This window comes from Ictalurus furcatus, chromosome 5 (assembly GCF_023375685.1).
Source record: "Ictalurus furcatus strain D&B chromosome 5, Billie_1.0, whole genome shotgun sequence".
NCBI classification, from domain to species: domain Eukaryota; kingdom Metazoa; phylum Chordata; class Actinopteri; order Siluriformes; family Ictaluridae; genus Ictalurus; species Ictalurus furcatus.
The window spans coordinates 1885292-1898091 of record NC_071259.1 but is presented as its reverse complement, the minus strand read 5'-3'; the positions used below and the strand labels follow the sequence as shown (position 1 = coordinate 1898091).

The 12800-nt window shown below is 45.2% G+C and overlaps 1 protein-coding gene across 3 annotated transcripts in view; it reads left to right on the top strand.

Moving 5' to 3' along the window:
* Positions 1-440: 440 nt before the first annotated feature.
* The window catches only part of dbnlb (drebrin-like b), a 20648-nt gene continuing 8288 nt past the window's right edge, over positions 441-12800 (top strand). For 2 of the 3 annotated variants that reach the window (XM_053624097.1, XM_053624096.1), the window contains exons 1-7: positions 441-625; positions 7524-7579; positions 8698-8810; positions 8902-8976; positions 10804-10950; positions 12386-12463; positions 12563-12714. In XM_053624097.1, the coding sequence (XP_053480072.1) occupies positions 543-625; positions 7524-7579; positions 8698-8810; positions 8902-8976; positions 10804-10950; positions 12386-12463; positions 12563-12714 (704 nt within the window). In that variant the 5' untranslated portion in view covers positions 441-542. The remainder of the gene's footprint in view (positions 626-7523; positions 7580-8697; positions 8811-8901; positions 8977-10803; positions 10951-12385; positions 12464-12562; positions 12715-12800) is intronic. The other variant, XM_053624098.1, reaches the window with a different exon arrangement.

The following is a 12800-nucleotide window of genomic DNA, read 5'->3' as shown; positions in this document are numbered from 1 at the left end:
TTTTATTTTACCACCTGTAGATTTTTACTACTAAAAAAACACTAAAGTTATTTTTTTAATTAATGTCTTTTTAATCGTTTAAAAAAAATCTCGTTCCGTTTTTTTGTTTATTATTATTATTATATTAATCTAAATGAAAGCTGTGTATAGCACACTTAATACATGTAGCTTGTTTCATTAAATTCTTGTACTAAAATATTTTACAGGTTTATCTTCACTGTGATTATTTGTTGTATTATTTTTTTTAATGAAATTTAATTTTTCTTCTATCGTTATATATATATATATACACGTAATGTTTATTGTTTTGTTATTAGGCTATTTATTAATTTTCGACTCAAAATGCAGTATTTTTAGTGTTAAGTATGAGTATTTTATTCTTTGCGAAATGCGGAAGAATATAAAAACGACGAGCGCGTAAAAATGACGCAAGCGCCGCTACGCTTCCGGTAGGCGTGGCTCAACTCCCTCACCGCCCGAGTCTCACTGTGCTGTGCGTGGAACCTCTCTTTCGGTTTATTTTTTTAGTTTTTATATTTATAATGTCCGTGAACTTGAGTAAAAACGGTCCAGCGCTCACAGCCGCCTATAAAGAGGTGGTGGATGAGAAATCCGAGACTAACTGGTGAGTAATGAAGCGTCGTGACGCGTCATAGCTGCGTTCTAAAGTAAAGGTAGCTCTAATGGACACCCTATCATTGGGTGTTTTTGTTGTTTTGCTGGAGAGCTGAGATGTTTTCTGATGTTTTCTGATGTTTTGAGGCCTTGCTTCCTAAAAATAAATCCATGCTTAGCTTAGCTGACATTTCTATAAAGTGAAAGGGAATAATGTGCGTGATGATGAAGATGAAGGTGAAGATGTGTGCAGCAGCAGGAGGCGGAAGTACTGTAGCTACAGCTGGGTGGATGGATGGATGGATGGATGGGTGAATGGATGGATGGATGGATCGGTGAGTGGATGGATGGATGGATGGATGGGTGAATGGATGGATGGGTGAATGGATGGATGAATGGGTGAATGGATGGATGGATGGATTGGTGAATGGATGGATGGATGGATTGGTGGATGGATGGATGGATGGGTGAATGGATGGATGGGTGAATGGATGGATGGGTGAATGGATGGATGGATGGATGGATGGATGGATGTGAGTGACTCACTTTCTGCTCCAGCATGACGGACTGCATTTCCATGTGCTCTGACTTCAACACAGCCTCCTGTTGACTGGGATTTACTCGAATTTAGAGGGATTACTGGTGATTGGTTGAGGCATTGCACCATCACATGCACTGGCAGCTTGTTTTACAGAAAGTTGAACACGAATCAGTCTTTATAGCTTCTTTAGGTTTACAGGTTTTTTTTGCTGCCAGCGTGGAAAATCATGTCAGTTGTGCGTCAGGAGAAATGATTTTAATGAGCAAATTAACATAGCATGCGTGTAGGTTTAATTATATAATTACACAGTTCGCATACAGTTTGTGGGCCTGACCTAACGAGATATTCATATATAAGTTAACGAGGGACATTTTATTTCAGAGCGGTGTAGAACCAAAATACTACAGTTTTTTCACTCATCCTTGTGAAAGGCAGCGACTAAAGGCATTAACAAAAGGCATCCACTAAGGGCAGCGACCACGGGCAGCCACCAAGGGCAGCCACCAAGGGCAGCCACTAAGGGCAGCCACTAAGGGCAGCCACTAAGGGCAGCCACCAAGGGCAGCCACCAAGGGCAGCGACCAAGGGCAGCCACTAAGGGCAGCCACTAAGGGCAGCGACCAAAGGCAGCCACTAAGGGCAGCGACCAAAGGCAGCCACTATGGGCAGCGACCAAAGGCAGCCACTATGGGCAGCGACCAAAGGCAGCCACTATGGGCAGCGACCAAAGGCAGCCACTATGGGCAGCGACCAAGGGCAGCCACTAAGGGCAGCGACCAAGGGCAGCCACTAAGGGCAGCGACCAAGGGCAGCCACTAAGGGCAGCGACCAAAGGCAGTCACTAAGAGCAGCGACCAATGGCAGTCACTAAGAGCAGCGACCAATGGCAGCCACTAAGGGCAGCGACCAAAGGCAGCCACTAAGGCAGCGACCAAAGGCAGCCACTATGGGCAGCGACCAAAGGCAGCCACTAAGGGCAGCGACCAAAGGCAGCCACTATGGGCAGCGACCAGTGTCAGCCACACAGGGCAACAATTAATGGCAGCCACTAAGGGCAGCGACCAAAGGCAGCCACAAAACCCACTGATTAAAAGCCACTGCCACTGAAGGCAGTTTTATGCTGTTTGTTTTTGCTGTTGCAAACTTCGTGTTGCAGAAAAACGTCGTAAAAGAGTCCTTTGGTCGTGAGTGTAGATCGGTGTTCTCACAACGCATAATGTGACGTTGACTCCACGATCTGATTCAAGGCCTAACGAATGACGTAGACAAGATCTGCGAGAGTTGCGCGAAGATGAAACCACTTTCGCAAGCTAACAATCTTTTGTGTACTCCTTTGCGATTTCAAACCGCCAAAGAAATTTTGGAAGAAAACGTTATTTCCGAATGTTTCGAAAGCCCTTTTCGGACGGGATTAGTTCCCCCGAAGTCCCTAGAAGGGGGTCTTCTAATTCTTTTCATTTCGTTACAGTGCTGGAAATCACAAGCCACCTTCTCAAAGCTGTAACATGTAGGTGTCCAAGCACCAGACTCGGGTCAGCTCAGACCTGACGTTTTCCGTGAGTGGGAAGTTCGGGAGTAGAACGCTCTGTGGCTCCCAGAAATAATTTGATAAACGTAAATAACGTTCATGAAATAAATCCGTTCCGCGGAGGCTCGTGGAATTCATTTGACAGTTAAAGGGGTCTCTGCGTACGCCAAAAAAAAAGTTTGAGAATCGGTGTTCTCCAGTACTGCAGGTGGCGCTGTTAAACAAACGCTGAAGAAGAAGAACTGCTTATTTTGTTCCGGGGTTACAGATGAGATAAACGTGGAAGAAGAATAAGCCGCAGGCGAGACGTGAGACTCTGCGTTAAATAAACGGCGAGATTAGCATTCTAGCGAAACCGTCGCAATAACTTAGAATGGTTTGGCGTGAGAACAAATTGTTTGTTACGACCGATCACAGGCTCGGGTCGCCAACTGTCGAGAAACGCCTCCCTCCGCGCGACGTCCGTTTGCGTCACCATTACGTCGTATTGTCTGTGGAAGTCCATGACGTATGCTGAGGTGATGCAGAGTTTTGTTAGCCTGAGAATTTTTTTAACGTGTCAGCTAAAACCCACCAATAGGAGGACGCCATACTCGAATACGTAACCGCTAGAGGTGATGACGAAACTTAAGGAGGGGGGAAAAAAAATACACTTATTTCCTCAAACTCGCTTTGTACTGTAGAAAGTTTGCCTCTATGTGACTTGATCGTCGATTGTTTTCGATCGTACCCATTGTTGACGTAGCGCCACCTACAGGCTCGGCAGAATGCCGTCAACGGAGCGTCGATTTCAAACGGTTGCCATTTCGGGTTATCTTTCTGAGTGCAACTTCCTGCTTGGCCTACACATGCGTTTGTGTGTGTGTGTGTGTGTGTGTGTGTGTGTGTGTGTGTGGTCTGTGCTGAAACTCTTGATATAACCTACAGAGCTGATTAGGTAATGAGGAAGTAACACTTTCTCTTGTATCAGTGACCACGGTTTCCTGTGAGACCTAGAAAATCAAAGTAATTAGAGACGACCCGTTTAATTATGTTGGCGTTCTCTCACGGGGGCCGTGACCCCGCCGTACTCCAGACGAATTCTCCTCACACTTCTGTAACGTTACTCTCTGGAAAGGAACGGAAAGGACGGTCGTTTGAGAGAGAACAGAATAAAACGAGAGACGGAAGGGTGAAGAGGAAGAAAGAGAACGAGACGGTTAAAGAGAGAGAGAGAGAGAGACACACACACACACACACACACACACACACCGAGATAGACAGGTAGATAGAAAGAGAGTGAGACACAGAAAAAGAGAACAAGACAGTTAAAGAGAGAGATACAGAGAGATAGACAGGTAGATAGAAAGAGAGTGAGAAACAGAAAAAGAGAACAAGACAGTTAAAGAGAGATACACACACTCAGAGAGATAGACAGGTAGATAGAAAGAGAGTGAGACACAGAAAAAGAGAACAAGACAGTTAAAGAGAGAGAGACACTCTCAGAGAGGTAGACAGGTAGATAGAGAGTGAGACACAGAAAAAGAGAACAAGACAGTTAAAGAGAGAGAGACACTCTCAGAGAGATAGACAGGTAGATAGAAAGAGAGTGAGACACAGAAAAAGAGAACAAGACAGTTAAAGAGAGATACACACACTCAGAGAGATAGACAGGTAGATAGAAAGAGAGTGAGACACAGAAAAAGAGAACAAGACAGTTAAAGAGAGAGAGACACTCTCAGAGAGGTAGACAGGTAGATAGAGAGTGAGACACAGAAAAAGAGAACAAGACAGTTAAAGAGAGAGAGACACTCTCAGAGAGATAGACAGGTAGATAGAAAGAGAGTGAGACACAGAAAAAGAGAACAAGACAGTTAAAGAGAGAGAGACACTCTCAGAGAGATAGACAGGTAGATAGAAAGAGAGTGAGACAGAAAAAGAGAACAAGACAGTTAAAGAGAGAGAGACACTCTCAGAGAGATAGACAGGTAGATAGAAAGAGAGTGAGACACAGAAAAAGAGAACAAGACAGTTAAAGAGAGAGATACAGAGAGATAGACAGGTAGATAGAAAGAGAGTGAGACAGAAAAAGAGAACAAGACAGTTAAAGAGAGAGATACAGAGATAGACAGGTAGATAGAAAGAGAGTGAGACAGAAAAAGAGAACAAGACGGTGAGAGAGACACACAGAGAGCTAGACAGGTAGATAGAAAGAGAGTGAGACACAGAAAAAGAGAACAAGACAGTTAAAGAGAGAGAGACACACAGTGAGATAGACAGGTAGATAGAAAGAGAGTGAGACACAGAAAAGGAGAACAAGACAGTTAAAGAGAGAGACACACAGAGAGATAGACAGGTAGATAGAAAGAGAGTGAGACAGAAAAAGAGAACAAGACGGTGAGAGAGACACACAGAGAGATAGACAGGTAGATAGAAAGAGAGTGAGACACAGAAAAAGAGAACAAGACAGTTAAAGAGAGAGAGACACACAGTGAGATAGACAGGTAGATAGAAAGAGAGTGAGACACAGAAAAGGAGAACAAGACAGTTAAAGAGAGAGACACACAGAGAGCTAGACAGGTAGATAGAAAGAGAGTGAGACACAGAAAAAGAGAACAAGACGGTGAGAGAGAGCGAAAGAGGCAGTGAGAGACACGGACAGATCTAGAGACTGACAGGAAGAAAGAGAGATTGAGACGTGGAAATGTGAAATACGTGGCCCTCGTGCCTCTTTGTTTTCATTCCTCTGAACGTGTTTTTTTACTCGTTGAAAAGAATCGGTGAAGAAAAGCAGTTTTAGTTTCGGAATATTTTCCGGACCTGCTGCTACGACAGCCACCGCGGTGCTGCCGAATCCTGGATTCCGATTGGTCCGAAGAACTCGATTCGTCCTCCAGGTTTACATCGACGCGCTCGTTCCGACGCGTTACCGTTTCCGTGGAAACGGCTCGTTCACACGGTCCCCGTAAACAGATTAAAAAAAAAATAACAAAACTTTACTTACGTTAAAGTTACAGAGCGCTGATACCGGAGACTCCTTCCATAAATGTTCAATTTTTAAAAAAAATTATCATCATCATTAATATGTTTAGTCTACGTACGTTTAAGTCCCTACGAAGGAGCTGTTCCTATAGAAACGATGACGAATCAGAACGAGCGCGTTAATATTATCTTCTCGTTAGTGTCGCAGTAACTCTGTAGCTACTGTCGGAGCTCCTGTTATAGAAAACTAATCAACGCTCTCTGACCAATCGGATTTGAGGATTCGGCGGCTCTGTGTGGACGTCGTGAGCGCATTTTATGAGCGTATGAGTTTGTTATTTTGGTTGCAGCACACGTATTTAGTCCTCGCCATGCCTGTACTTTTCCATCCCCGCTGCTGATTAAGCAGAAACCAAAATAACAGCACCGACTTCCTGGCTTCGACGAGAAAAAGGAAGGTTTATAATGTGGTTGGGTTTAAAAAAAAAAAAAAAAAAAAAAAGCTGTTTTTACATTTGTTTCCTACACATCTCCACGAAGGCCGTCAGCTGTAGAGATTATCTGCCGACTCGTTTTACCTCGTGCCGAGGCAGTTTTACATTTCAGTGTTTGTATCGTCGTGTGTTGAACAGCCCAGTCAGGATTCTGCAGCAGTGTGTGGTGTTCACGTGACGCTACTAACTGGCTTCCGATATGAGAAAAACCTCAGCGTTTCCACACCCCACGGTGCATGATGGGACTTTTTAGACTCCTCCGAGTCAGCAAAACAAGTCGAGTCTGACTTTAATAGCGTTAAGGCAGCCCTTGAGCGCTAGAGTCTTATCATCAGCGTCTCACTGGTTAGCTCAAACCCCGACAGCCCCCAGGTTCCAGGCAGGAAGTTGACACGACTTCCTGTGGACACAAGCGGCTTTGTTTGGCTGAACACGCGAGCGCAGGAGCTGCCCTGGGTTTTCTTTTTCAGAAGGGTTGGGGTTTTTTCTGTCATCTCCTGCCGTGTATCTGACTCTCATGTAATACAGCGATATCCCAGGCGATCGCTTTAAGTCCCCATGGGAAACCTGCCCTCTTTTTTTAAACATTTTTTTTCAATTATGTCTGATCAACGGCGTAAATTCAGTACCGTTTAATTTGTAATGATTAAAAACGTAAAAAAAAAAGAGAATACGTCGCCGTACCGACGATATCTCAGAAAAGTCATCGTTTACCACGATATCGATGTTAGTTCGATTTATATCGCCCGGTCGTACGTCTGACTAGTCCATTGGGAGATCTCTGAAAGGGGCGGAGCCTCGTAACCGACTCCCAGCCACTGGAATGAACCTGACTGATGTGTCACGTACACACGTTGGCGCCTGTCCACCAGAGGACTCTATAGAGTCACTTGCATGTGTAATTGGTACATATTTGTAAATACTTGTTCATAAAAATTTTAAAAAAATAAAAAAACAAAAGAGTTGTTGTTCCTTTTGTAAATGTGTTGCTAATGTACCGCTCTAGCTAGCTAGCTTGGACTGCCTTTTTTTTTTTTTTTTTTTAATGTTTTTTTTTTTTTTAGTGAAGGCTAGCTTGTTAGCACCGTAGCTGCTTTTTTTTTTTTTTTTTTAAAGCATATGAAGAGAGACGACTTCTTACTTCTATATCAGACGTCTGTGCTTCCGCTATTTGGAAAACCGCCAGCCAGAACAATACTCAGCAACTACCTTAGACTTTCATTATGAGAGAGGTGTCTGTTGTTTTCACAGTGCAGGGAAACGTGTATAAAACGAACATCATGTGGTTCTCCTTATCACTAGTGTTGTGTTGGATCAGATCGGCATTGTGCAAAGCTTTAACCGCATTCTGGTTTTTTTTTTTTTGTTTTTTTTTTTTTTCTAGGGCCTTGTTCACCTATGAAGGAAACACCAATGATATCCGGCTGGCCGATAAAGGGGGTGAGTGTTCCCGATATAGGCATGTGTTAATGATTATATACACTCTATACCATGACATTCTGTACACGCGGTATATGAAATGACTCCAAATAACCTCTACGTCCTGCCTGAGGAACCTTTGTTTAGGTAGACAGTGTTATTTGGGAAGCGTCTGGGTAGCGCCAGTAGTTAAAGGGTTAAAATGCTCAAAAGTAGTCAAGATGATTAGACTTAGTCAGCAGAATTTGTCCCCAGTGAGCAGCCAGAGGTGACGGTGGTGAGGAAAAACGAGGAAGAAACCTTGAGAGGAACCAGACTCGGAAGGGAACCCGTCGTCATCTTGGTGACAGCGGATAGTGCGATTATAAATAAAAACCTTGTGTAACTGTGTACAGTACTACACGGTCAAATAGTGCGACTGCGTAACCAGGAAAAAACAGAAGGTAACGCAGACATGTGGACGCGCTGGGACGTGAGTCAGCCAGCCACTCCATCAACAAACCTTGGTGAACACGTGACTCAACTCCAAATCAGTGACTCGACTCGAAATCAGCAACTCGACTCCAGATCAGAAACTTGACTCCAAATCAGTGACTCTACTCCAAATCAGCAACTCGACTCCAAATCAGTGACTCGACTCCAAATCAGCGACTCGACTCCAAATCAGCGACTCGACTCCAAATCAGCGACTCGACTCCAAATCAGCAACTTGACTCCAAATCAGTGACTCAACTCGAAATCAGCAACTCGACTCCAGATCAGCAACTCGACTCCAAATCAGTGACTCTACTCCAAATCAGCAACTCGACTCCAAATCAGTGACTCAACTCGAAATCAGCAACTCGACTCCAGATCAGCAACTCGACTCCAAATCAGTGACTCGACTCCAGATCAGCGACTCGACTCCAGATCAGCGACTCGACTCCAGATCAGAAACTCGACTTAAGTTGAACATCTCTGCTTAAAAACTCGCAGTAGCTGAACTTTTTGCTTGCTTTTGCTATCTCAAGCCCTGTTAACAAAACTCGTCCTAACTTGAGACAGGAATTTGAGGTGGAAACATCTGCTTTAGATTTTAAGGTTTTTTATCTAAAAGTCTTTATCTATATATATGTGTGTGTGTGTGTGTGTGTGTTTAGAGGGAGGCCTGGAGGAGCTGGTGGAGGAATTGAACAGCGGGAAGGTGATGTACGCGTTCTGCCGGGTCAAAGACCCCAACTCCGGCCTCCCTAAATACGTCCTGATCAACTGGGTGAGTGCTTTTCATCTTCACGCCGTAGTTCTAGAAGTGCAGTTCACTTCCTGTCCCTCTGTAACACTGCTTTGCGTTTGTGTGTTTTCAGACTGGCGAGGGTGTGAAAGACGCCAGGAAAGGACTGTGTGCCAACCATGTTAGCTCCATGGCTAATTTTCTGAAGGTGACTCCTCCCTTGGCTTCTATACAGATGGGTGTGTGGGTGGATCCATGGTTCTAATACGTAGTCGTCTGATTCGGGTCTAATCTCCTTAGCGGCGCTCTTATCGGTTTTGTCGGCTCGGCTTACACCTCGGTAAGAACGTAAACGGCGACGCGATGTTCTGGGACGCCGTCGTTTTATCTCACACCGGCTTTTATTCCTTTTTTTTGGTAACGTGACCTTTTCCTTGTGAGATCCGCCTTAACCGGGTTCCACGGGAACTTTTCGGCGTCCGTCGAAAACGCACCGCTTGCCACGGATATTATTGAGAACTATTTTCGTTTCACACATCACGACACAACCCCAACGCTTGCTCGGGTTATAAACTTCACCACAGCTACGCCAGCCAATAGGAGGACACCAGGGGTGGGGTTTTAGTAAACCTTCTTGAGGAGAAACTTTGTGAGAAAGCTCTGTGATCCGGCATTAAAAACGTATAATGAGCTTGTAGTGAGCCTCGGCTTGACGGAAACTCTCAGGTTTTACCTTAAAGTGGCAGATGCTAGCTCTCCGTAGCTTGAACTAATACTAGCAGTGCTCTTGATGTAGCGTGTTTGATGTATACTCCTGACAGAAATGAAGAAATTGTTGGAGTGAGAGATGCTTTGCTGAAGCAACGGCGCAAAACGGATCTTTTCATGTCACTATGAGAAGTGTAAAAAAATATTCTCGGTTCATTATGAAACTGGGCGGGACACGTTATTAGACCGTGGTGGGCTGCCACTGCATCTTGAACAGCATGTTCCTGTTTTAGTCCTCATCCTGAGTATACAGGAAGTACCACGGGTCTCTGACCACAACCCACCGACACGCCTTTAATGTTCTTCCCGATAGACGTGCAGAGCAGAACTGCAACGTCGTGCAACGATCTGTACGCTGGTGAAACAACCGCATCGTAAGCACAAGACGCTCTTTATAGAGAAGGTTTGAAAGAGGAATTGGACGAAAGAGGAACCGGAACTGAGCACATCACACCTCCAGATCCTGGGGGTCATTTTAATCTTACGATATCAGACCTGAGGTGTAACGTTTAGGGTTTTGTTTTGTTTGTCTCTCAACGACAGCGTTTTTATTTCTCCACCGTCCTGTAGAACTGATACAGGTGCAGTCAAAATGATTCAAGGCAGGTTGTGAAAAGCCCTCGAGTGGCTGAAAAAGACCTGCAGCGAGACTCGGTGTAACAGACGCTGAGGTTTCAGTGAGCACAGTAAGGCGCGTACTAAACGCAGAAGGTTTCCGTGCCAGAACTCCAAGACGTTCACCGCTACTGACCCGAAAGCACAAAAGAAAAGTCGCTCAGAATCATATCAATAATCCACAGAAGTTTTGGGATTCTGTTCTGTGGAGCGATGAAACAACACTGGAACTTTTCAGCACGATGGATCAGCGGTACGTCTGGAGGAAGAAGAATGAAGAAAGAACACTCTGTCCACAGTCGAGCATGGTGGAGGCTCGGTGACGCTCTGGGGCTGCTCTGCATCCTCTGGCACTGGAAACCTGCAGCGTGTGGAAGGCGAGACGGATTCAGTGAAGTATCAGGAAATCCTCGGAGAAAACATCACGCCGTCTGTGAGGAAGCTGAAGCTCGGGCGTCATCGGACCTTCCAACAGGACAACGATCCCAAGCGTACCTCAAATCCCACCAGGGATTGGTTGCAGCAGAATCCTGGAAGATTCTACAGGGCCATCATAGTCACCTGACTTGAACTGCGATCTTTTGCATAATTGTGCACACTTTAAAAGCTGCATACTGTGTGTGTGTGTGTGTGTGTGTGTGTGTTTGCTTAGGGAGCACACGTAACTATAAATGCTCGCGCAGAGGAGGACGTGGAACCCGAATCCATCATGCAGAAAGTGGCCAAGGCTTCAGGAGCCAATTACAGTTTCCACCAGGAGTCCAACCGCTTCAGAGACACCGGACCTCAGGGACCTGTGGTGAGTCTCTCTCCTCTCTCTCTCTCTCTCTCTCTCTCGCTCTCTCCTCTCTCTCGCTCTCCCTCTCTCTCTCATTTTTCTCCTTACACTACAGATATGCCACATGTCAGTTCCTGCATTTTCACCTCTAGTAACCCTCAGGCTCCAGCGATCACAGCTGATACCTGTGCCAATTAAAAAAAAGCTGAGGATTATTGTTGTCTGTCCACGGTGGGATTATTAAAGCTCGTATGACTCACGAACGAACACGAACATGTTCCAGGGGAACGACATATTTCAGTAGTAGTTATATGTACAGATGTTGACGTTCCCTCGCCACAGCTGGGTTTCAGTTCATCCCACTTTCTGTAAAAGCCATTACAAATTCCCTTCACGACTGACGCTGGGTGGGGGGTGAAATGTATAAAATGTCCCCCCGAGAAGTGCACAGATCCAGGAAACGGGTTTATGTTTTGACAGTAGAATTCCGTTTTGTCTTTGTCTCGTCGCAGCACGCTTATCTGAACGTCGCTGGATAAGGAGTGTAGAAATGACTGCTTCACTCTTTGTCCTTCACCTACACTCGCATTCTGTCCCGCTCAAAGAACCGCATTAAAGCAGCATTTGGCATTCGAAGCAAATTCCACCGAAACGCCTCGAGAGACTTGGCTCTGACTAAACGGACAGTAAGTTTGAGGAGGAGGAGATAAAGAGAGAACGGGAATAAGATAGCGGGATGCTTGTGTAGAACAGGGCGGCTAAATATGGACAAAAAAAACACGCTGAACTGAAACGATTTCACTTCACGCTGTATGCTTTCACGGTTAAGAACAAACGGTAGTTTGTCTGTAAGTTTAGAGCGCTTATCGGCATATCAAGAATTATCGGCACCCCACCCGAAAATGAACGGCTCATCGTTTGTGATATCTCATGCTCGCGCATCTAGTGCCGTGTAATTTTTATTATTTTTTTTATTTTAACACGGATTTTCTTCTTGAATAACGCAAAATACCGCTTTCAGAATTATTGGCACCCCCAGCAATTTATACGTTTTAGTCGTTCGGTTAAATCAAACTTTTCATTGTTTGTTCGATACGGATATCCGTATAGATATTGTTCTATACAGAGTCCAACCCCCTTTGGCTGTGTACCCCACCCTCTTATTTTTTAGGGGGTGGGGTCGTCACGCTGAAATCTTTTACGCTTTCATCTTAGATTGCATGCGAAGTAAGTATAAAGTGTAAAATTGTAGGGAATAGTGACTTTGGGAAGTAATAATAATAATAAGAAGAAGAAGAGGAACAATAATGGACACACCTTTTAAGGGATAACTACCGTATAGCTACCGCTTTCACTTAAGGGGGCGCCAGTATTTTTGTGCAGCCGTGCGTATGGGCGCGACTGGCTTCACGTGAGCCGTGTTTGAATTGCTGCTGTAAACGTGTCGTTCCCGCAGGGTTCTGTTTATCAGAAGACCAACGCGATGTCCGAAATCAAGAGGACCAACAAGGATAACTTCTGGGCGCAGGCGGAGGTACAACCGATATATCATTGTAGAAATAAATAAGAGTGTAGTACCGAGTGCAACACCGTGTTCCTGATGTTTACGAGTCCAAACCCCGCCCCCTCTCAGAAAGATGAGGAGAAGCGCCGCCAGGAGGAGAAGAAGAAGTTGGATGAAGAGCGGCAGAAGCTGGAGAAGGAGAGGAAAGATCGGGAGGTCAAGGAGGCCACGCTGAGGGAGAAGGCGGCCAAAGAGAGGTCCTCCCAGATCGATGAGCAGAGGTGAGACGCACCTCTCTCACACACACACACACACACACACACACACACACACTGGCACGTTCACGTTACAACACCACCTATACTGA